General features: G+C 35.5%; 1 protein-coding gene across 1 annotated transcript in view; it reads right to left on the minus strand.

Annotated features, from left to right (window-relative positions):
- Nucleotides 1-5895: 5895 nt before the first annotated feature.
- The window catches only part of LOC118745693, an 86612-nt gene continuing 83478 nt past the window's right edge, over nucleotides 5896-9029 (minus strand). Inside the window, exons 2-3 of the mRNA XM_036479286.1 lie at nucleotides 6339-6459; nucleotides 5896-6257 (exon numbers count right to left, since the gene is read on the minus strand). Of these exons, the coding sequence (XP_036335179.1) occupies nucleotides 6077-6257; nucleotides 6339-6459 (302 nt within the window). The 3' untranslated portion in view covers nucleotides 5896-6076. The remainder of the gene's footprint in view (nucleotides 6258-6338; nucleotides 6460-9029) is intronic.

Consider the following 9029-nt stretch of genomic DNA (forward strand, 5'->3'; position numbering starts at 1 on the left):
ATTGCGTGCTGTCTTGCAAATACAGCCACCACAAGTGAACGATGCTTATAACTGCTCATACTGATATTGACTTCGGCAAAACTGTACTCTGAATGATCGTGCACGAAACCAGCAAACGTGGCAGTTGAACGGCTCCGAAAATATGAGAGTCATCATTTGTTGCAGAAGTCGTTTGACTTGTTGCTGAAAATCATCTGACTTGTTGCTGATAGCCATTTGACTTGTTGCTGAAAATCATCTGACTTGTTGCTGAAAATCATCTGACTTGTTGCTGAAATGACGACGAATGTGATAAAGGGTAATTTATCGTCTCGTGTGCATGTATGTATGTATTTATAGCGCGTCTACCATTCAATTGCATTGCTCACTGCTGGCTAGTTGTGAGGAATGTGCTTACGTGTGCATACATGTATGTAGGCTAGTTGTGAATATGCATACGTACGTAAGTATGTACGTATGTACATATCAATGCTTCATTTCAAACAAGCAAGTGTCTTTGAATGTTTTTGAACTACAGTATCATCACTTCGGCAACACGTCAAACGCGCCTTCAGCAACAAATCAAAGGCGGCGGTTTGACTTCCGCAACAAATCAAGTTAGCTAACTGCGGCATCTTGCCTTCGCCAGTCTTTCATATAAGCTGTCATGCTTTCGGCAACCGTCCAAATGCAGTATCGTGCTTATGGCTGTCGATCAAATACGGCGGTTGCTGGTTTCGTGCACGATCATTCGGAGTACAGATTTGACGAAGTCAATATCAGTATGAGCTGTTATAAGCATCGTTCACTTGTGGTGGCTGTATTTGCAAGACAGCACGCTTTGCGGTGGTGTTCGTTCATCCTCCGTTTTTAACGTGAGTAGGCTTAAAGTCACAAAAACAGCACCCTTTGCCAATATCTGATATGAAGACATTGCCGAACAAATTCAAATCAAATTATGCATCAAATTTATGAATGTCAACAAAAGGAACACACGCGACATATTCAGCATTATTATTTACTTTGTATATACGGGAAGAGTTATTCCGAATTTTGCAAGCTCCTACTATAGTAAAATTTATTAAACAATTATCTAATTAAAAATCTATATACCAACGGTAGGCAAACGTGGCTCTTTGAGCCAAATGCGGCTCTTTGAATTAAACTTGTAAGAAATAAGTAATTATTCGTTTAGTCAGTGAACTGTGTCAGGATGAGAATTCAGGATTTGTTTTCTTACGTTTTCAATCTTATACTTTTTACAGGTCTATTCTGCGCTGGTAACAAATTTTATAACCGGTAATTAAAGTGTCTGTCAATTTTTAAACCTTTTTCGCATTCTGTGCTCTCTTGTAACCGGTAAATTTGGTTACTATCTCATAAGCTGATAACAAAATATTGCCCCGTGAAATATGCAATACAGAAATTTCCACAATTCTTCATAGCTGAGTTGCTGAATATTTTCACTGCATTACCAACGTACCTAGAATCGCGGTGACAAGAAGTGGTAACATTTATTGGTAATAAAATTTTCCGGTCACAAAATCTTCGGTAACGTGCAGAATAGACCTGTTAATGTAAACAAAAATTCTATCAGCTGTTCGTCTAACTTACAAGTTTCTGGAAATTTTCTGTTTGCGTACTATTTTGGATATTTTTCTCTTGTAAGAGAACAGATGATATTTCGCCGGAATTTCGCTTTTGGACATTTTTTACTGGAGATTTTAAACGAACGTACCTATTGACTCTCCAACATTTAACAGAATTGTTACGAACGGCTTTAACTGACCAAAAACCAGATTTTGAAAGTCTCGCCAAAGGGATCTTTTGAATTTTCTTTTATATCTACCTTACAATATAATAATAATATAAAAAGTTTTTCATTTCTAACAATAATTTTAGTTAAAAATAAAATTTTTGTTTTCTTGTTCTTTTTTTGTGGCTCTTTGTAGCATTTAGATCTTATATGGGGCTCTTTTCGGCCTCGGCCTTGCCCACCCCTGCTATATACATTTTCATACAAGGCAGGATTAAACAGTATTAAAAATATGCTGCAGAAACACAACAGCAAACAACAGCTGAGCTAAGAAGCAATGACATGCTATAACAATATGTTTGAGATGGAATCACAGGGCATAGCAATGCATGAAATTTTTGAAAATGACATTTTAATAGATACGCTGGGAAGAAGTTAAAAAAATGTTTAAATTTATATTTTGTTACCTACTTCACCGATTTGAAATCTGAAAACTATACCTTTCATGAGCATGGTCCGATATTTGTAAGTTGTAAGTACCAGAATAAGAAGAGATAGACTCATTAAAATGTGTAATTATGTATGTGCCAGAACATTGAGCTGAGGCGACTTAGGCTTATGGCAACCGAACTTCAGTTGGGTGGCCACTGGCTGAAATGGTTTTACAGATGGCAACTGCAAGCTGGCAACTGAGTTGCTATATTGGCAAAGGCATTTTTGTGGTCGCTGCGGTAATAATCGAAGATTGTATACCTACATATGTATAAGGTAAACTTCAAAGTCTAGGGGGGAAGGCTCGAGCCCCCCCCTGCTCCTACGTAGCGACGCCCATGGATGTGAATAGTATCGGGTATCGAATAGGTTGTATTTGATACTGTTGAGCAATTTCAGTATTCGATGAGTATTGAAAAAATATGACGATACTTCGATACTCAAACATCATCGTTAAAAAAGATTTCCATAGCAAGCGTCGCCAAAGTAAAGTAACGGGTTGCAAAATTTACAATTTTTTGAATGGAGAATGGTTGAGGAGCAGTGCATAATCAGTTTTCAAAATGATAATTTACCGGAACACAACGTGGATCAACAAACGGCAATTCTCTTTCGAGTGATTTTGATCAAAAGTCTCACAAAGTTATTTTAGCGTCTGACATAGTCGAGGGTAATCAACATACATATTCAAGAAGACTTATTGGAGAGCCATAGAGATCCCAACTAGCTGAAATAGTTAAAAATTATTTATGGTAAGTATACAAAGGTAACAATAAGCTACAACAGCAGGTCAGTAGTTTTTATGCAAAAAGTCACTATTTATTTATATTTTGCTCACAAAAGCGGCTATAGCTTTTTTATACCCGAGCGCACTTGTGCACAAGGGTATATTAATTTTGTTCACATAACGGTTGTTTGTAACAGCCAAAACGAATCGAGATAGATATAGACAAATGTATACAAAAATGCTCAGAATGAATAGAGAAGTCGATTAAGCCATGTCTGTTTGTCCGTCCGTCTGTCCGTCTGTCCATCCGTCTGTGTACACGATAACTCGAGCAAAAATTTAGATATCTCAACGAAATTTGGTATGTAGGTTTCCGTTAATCCAAGGTAGGTTGCTATTGAAAATGGGCGAAATCGGACAGTAACCACGCCCACTTCCCATATAACGGTAATTTCCAGAAATACGAAAACTGCGATATTTTAGTAACTACTGAAGATAATTCACTCCAAATTGATATTTACAATAATTTTCAGACGAAAAATAAGAAGGTTGTAAATTTTTGGAAAATGGGCGTAGCAAGGACCACTTATGGTAACATGTGTATATCTTGGTAACCGCTGTACCAATTTCTTCAAAACTTGGCTGAAAATTTAAAAAATCGGACAATAACCACGCCCACATCCCATATAACGGTAATTTTCAGAAATACGAAAACTGCGATATTTTAGTAACTACTGAAGATAATTCACTCAAAATGATATTTACAATAAATTTCAGACGAAAAATAAGAATATTATAAATTTTTAGAAAATGGGCGTAGCCACGCCCACTTATGGTTACATATGCATATCTTGGTAACCGCTGCACCAATTTCTTCCAAACTTGGCACAGTTGTTAGCCTGGGTACAGCATACTAACTGGCCGAAAATTTAAAAAATGGGACAATAACCACGCCCACATCCAAAATAACGGAAATTTAGAGAAATACAAAATCTTCGATAAATCAGAAAATATTAAAGCTAATTTATTCAAAATTGATGCTTGGAACAATTCTTTACTAATACGTTTATGGTAAAATTTTGGAAAATGGGCGTGGCACCGCCCACTTATGATCACATATATGTATATCGGTAACCGTTATACCAATTTGTACCAAACTCGGTATTTTTATTGTTCTTGCCACATGAAAGCAAAACGTTGAAAATTATTGAAATCGGACTAAAATTACGGCCGCTTTTCATATAACGGTATATTTCAGAAATGCTTGAAACTGCAATATTTCGAAATTTAAGGACGCTAGTTTACTCAAAATTGATACACCCCTGACCTTCTAGCGGTAGCTTTCAAAGAGGTGAAAAAACATATATTTAACACTTGCGCCGGGTATTTAACTTTCGGCTCCGCCCGAACTTAGCCTTTCTTACTTGTTTCTATTTAAAATAGTATGTATGATACCTTTCTGAAGAATTCGTGAAAATGGGCCGTTTTTTATGTAATGTGACCAATACATTTTCTTTCACCACAGATAGTCAAACTTGGTAAAGAAAATACCAAAAAGTTAAAAATCCCAAATGTAATGGTTCCTTGCATTTGAATATGGTAAAGTAACTATCTGGAGGTATTTTAAGGAAACAATTAACTAAGTATAGCCATGCTTGTACATGCAGTTAAAGAAACACATGAAAATGCCCGATTTTTTTAATTGGTACTGATTTCGATAAGAAAAACTGGTGCAGAACTAAATTTTGATCAACCGCTTTTTATGTACATAGCAATGCCTGCAGGTGTAGCCAAGGTGTATTAAACAAGGTGTGATTGACAATTCAGTGCGGCTCTCTTTTAAGGTACTATAATGTCAAAAAGTATAAACAAACGAATTAACCCTTAGCTTCAATGCATCTTGTCAGCACTGATGCTCCAGGCTTTTATTTCAATTATAGTTTTGTTTTACTTACATTACCTGGAATATATATATTTTGTGAATAAAATAAAACAAATTGTTTATAAAATAGTTTTAGCAATTTTCTTGTTTTTAATTGCCCGAGTTTTATGCTTTTGTGCGTTTATTTTTATATTAAAATTGTTTATCCTAAACATTTATTTTTGAAAATAATTTTTTTCATGCGAAATAGTTTTCCATTAAAGACTTTGCTTCGAGCACTTTCAAATTAAGCTCTTCCATACTTGCTTGCATGGTTTTAATTATTTCGGTGAGAAGAAATATTTCTGTTATCAACGTGCATTCTAAAGAGTCGCCTGTTTGAGTTTGGACATCAACAAAGAATGTATCCTGATCGCGTACTATAACCTCACTTGTATCAGTTATTTCGTATGGCATTGGGACTGCGCCTGGGTATAAACTAGCTCGTTTGAAAGTGCTTGATTCGGACGAACAACTAATGAAATCACTTTCCTTGAAGTGGTTTTCACAAACGCGAGATGAATCACGTAGTACAACACCACAGCTTTCTTCCCATCGCTGCCGTCTTAATTCGCCGTTAATGCCGTTATTACCCAACTTTAAATGTACTTACTTGCTCTCCTCGGCGGTATATCTCTTAACAATTTCACGTTTATTAAGAAATTTTTTTGCTGGAAAAATTTGTGTGTAACTTTTTTTTAAACAAATTCAAATTTGAAAGAAAAAAATCAAATGGGTTAAGAATTCATTTCAGTTTGACATTATAGCCTGTTTCTTATGAGAGCAATGTCAAAATCAATCACACTTTGTTGAATACATTTTGGGTGTAGCATGGAAACAAATCAAACTAACGAAATGAATGCCAACCTAATGCAAATCTTTCATAAAAATTTTATTTCAAATACTATTACCCATGACGTGCGAAAAGTATACATATTTCTGTATGTTTTCAAAAAATATATATATAAACATTGTAAGCACTGAAATTAAAAAAAAAAAACAATAAATAAAAAATAAATGTTTGAGATTTACAATACAATTGATTTCATTTCATATTTCAATAAGATGGTGGAGGCACACTTGTGCATGTAAATCGATAAAGAACTATGGTGTAGTTGATCATCTATCTTCTTAATGCGTTTTTGGACCTCAACCTCACTTTTTGCCGAACGTTAACGAATGCATGAATCAGTTTTTTTATTTATTCCTTCTTCGGTTCTTCATTTGGAATTTCGGGGTATTCGAGTTTTACGCCGGGCTCGCAGGTGAAAATCGGGCAACAGTAAGGAAAAGGTGCTGTCTTGTTGGTTTTCTCGGTGTCCAATTTGCACTTCTCGTTGGCCAATGGCAGCGGACCACAGTCCTCGACTAATTCGAGCAATCTGTTTGAAGAATAAAATGATGGGAAGTTTTAGTTTAAAGTAATGCTTGTCTAACATTTATAAGTAAAAAACTAAATATACTTGGCGGGCTTTTCATCGTTCTGCACACAAGTTGAGCGTCCGCAAAATGGTGTCAGCTCCCATGTTTTGCCTGGTTCGACCGTAGCACAGCGCGTAGAGGCAAAGCACATGCCAGGGAAATCTGTAGAAAAACATGGAAAATGGAAAGAGGTTATTTAATTATTTTTCAAGGTGAGCCAATAATTTTATTTTCAACTTTCAACAATGAAAATCGTACTGAAAGGAAATACTGCGTGCTCAAGGAGTACGCGAGTACTCTTAAGCTAGATGAAATTTTTATATTTATACCCGAGCGCACTTGTGCGTAAGACATATATGTATATTAGACTGCATCACCAAAAAAAGTTGCGGTTTTTCCGGCGGGATTACAAAACCTAGTATATTTTAAAACTTCTACCAAAATATTTCGGAAAAATATTAAGATTTATGTGAGCTGGACCGGTTTTTTGGAAATCCCATCAGATGACAAAACAGTTTAAGTTTAAAAAATCTACATAAAAATGTTAAAAAATTGTATCAACGGAATCATAATAATGAGATTTTTGATGCTGTTTTTTAACTTTTTTCAAAGATTTGTGTAAAAAAAACTTCGACAACTGCTCAAAAACTTTACCGATATAGACTTATGAGGTATCAGTGGAAAGGTATTTGCTCACCTTTTTTATTTCTTTGCAAAAAACTCATTCACGTCCAATTTTTTCTTTATCAAATACCAACACATCTTAATTCAACATGGAATGACACTCGTTTATTTTACCATCCCCTCCCATACTTTGAATGAGCTTATTCGCAAAGAAATTAAAAGGGCGAGAAAATACCTTACCAATGATACCTCATAAGTCTAAATTTGTAAGGTTTTGGCTGAGTTATTCAAGTTTTTCTTAAACCAGTCTTTGAAAAAAGTTCAAAAACTGTATCAAAAATCTCATTATTATGATTTCGTAAAAAATTTTTTAAATATTTTTATGCAAACTTTTTAAGTTTAAACTGTTTAGTCATCTGAGAAAATTTTTTTCAAAAAATATAAAAAAAACTGCTTTAATAATAAAAAACTCAATTTTTGAAGGTATTTTCAAATCGGTCCAATCTATCTATCTGAATCTATGAATAAGCGCCATTCACATGGCTTCCAAACTCCTTTATAAGGCACGATGCAGAAAATAAAGGGGACGCCATTCGCTAACCCTCTCTTCGTCGATTTGGCAGCATCCACTCATTCGCTGACGTCACACAATACTTTTGTTTACATTTTCTTTTGAGCAAACCTTTCGATACTGATTTCAGCTTGGTGCTTTTCGCACTAAACTTAGTACTTTTCTGTATTCAAAAGGCGAATATTTTTGAGTTTGGTACTGGTGCGTTTTTGGGGCTTTTGTTTTTAGTTTAAAGACACCAAATTTGTAAATCTTAAAAAAAGGGAAGCAAAATTTACTGCACCCTTAAGTGTTGTAAACAACTTTACAAAAATGGAAACAAAGTTATGGCACAATGGCAATCATAAGCTGAGAGCATATGTTTGCCAACGTCCACTCATGCCAGAAGAAATCGACCGTCGAGCAAAAAACATCGATTTTTATTAATTTGCATCCCAAAAAAAATTTGGTGCTTTTCCCAGAAAAAACGCAATTTGGGTTTAAGTGTTTTTTAAAATTCAAAACTTTCGCAACACTGCCTTTTGTTTGGTTCTTCCCCTTCTTCTTGTTGAATTCGTCTTTTCTCTCCCATTCTTGTATTTGATGACGTCATGCCCGGTTGCTCTCAGCTCGATTGGCGTAAGATATAAGAAGACTGATAATCGGACATTTCTTCTGATTCTTCACGGTAATCGTCCATTGATCGTAAACACGTACATTCATCTGTCACTAAATCGTCTTCTTGGAAGAGTTTGGTACGATTAAGATTTTATGGTAATTTTTCGTGAAAGTATTTTAGGATTCTCGATTTTACATTCATTGTTCCCAGAAAAACCAGGAGTCTAAATATTCAATTCCGATCCCGTCCATCCCGACATTAAATTTTTAGTTCCCGAACCAGGGATGATAAATGAGTTTTATAATTTTGTACCAAATGGCCAACAAAAATGCATGTACCAAATGGCCAACAAAAAGCCACAATAACATTGATAAAAATGCACTAAATTAGCAGAAAAAGTACCAGCATTTTAAGGACCATACATAAAAAGTTATGGGCCTTTTTACAGTGACGAGATAACTCTCATTCGGCAGTTAACTACAGGGGTTCAGTACAAAAATTGAGAGTTAAAGAGTTTGAGTTAACCCCCCACTGTGAAAACGGCACTATATATTTTAAAATAGATAAAATTCTCTATATAAAAATTGTTTGCCGAAATTTAAAATACATAAGAAAACATGTCGGCCGCTGTGGTGTAGTGGTAAGCAGTGCGCGCTTTCACTCATCAGCACCTGGGTTCAAACCCTGGTCAAAACAACATCCCAAAAAAATATAGAAAAAAGGTTTTTTCTTAACAGCGGTAGTCCCTCGGCAAGCAATGGCAAACCTCCGAGTGTATTTCTGCCATGGAAAACAGCTTCTCATTAAAATACAATCGCCGTTCGGAGTCGGCGTAAAACTGTAGGTCCCCCGCTTTGTGTGACAACATCAAGGCGCACGCCACAAGTCAGAGGAGAAGCTCGGCCAAACACTAACATATGTGTAAGCGCCAATCTATTA

This window comes from Rhagoletis pomonella, unplaced genomic scaffold, assembly GCF_013731165.1.
Source record: "Rhagoletis pomonella isolate Grant_MI unplaced genomic scaffold, Rhpom_1.0 Rhpom_scaffold_00009, whole genome shotgun sequence".
NCBI lineage: Eukaryota > Metazoa > Arthropoda > Insecta > Diptera > Tephritidae > Rhagoletis > Rhagoletis pomonella.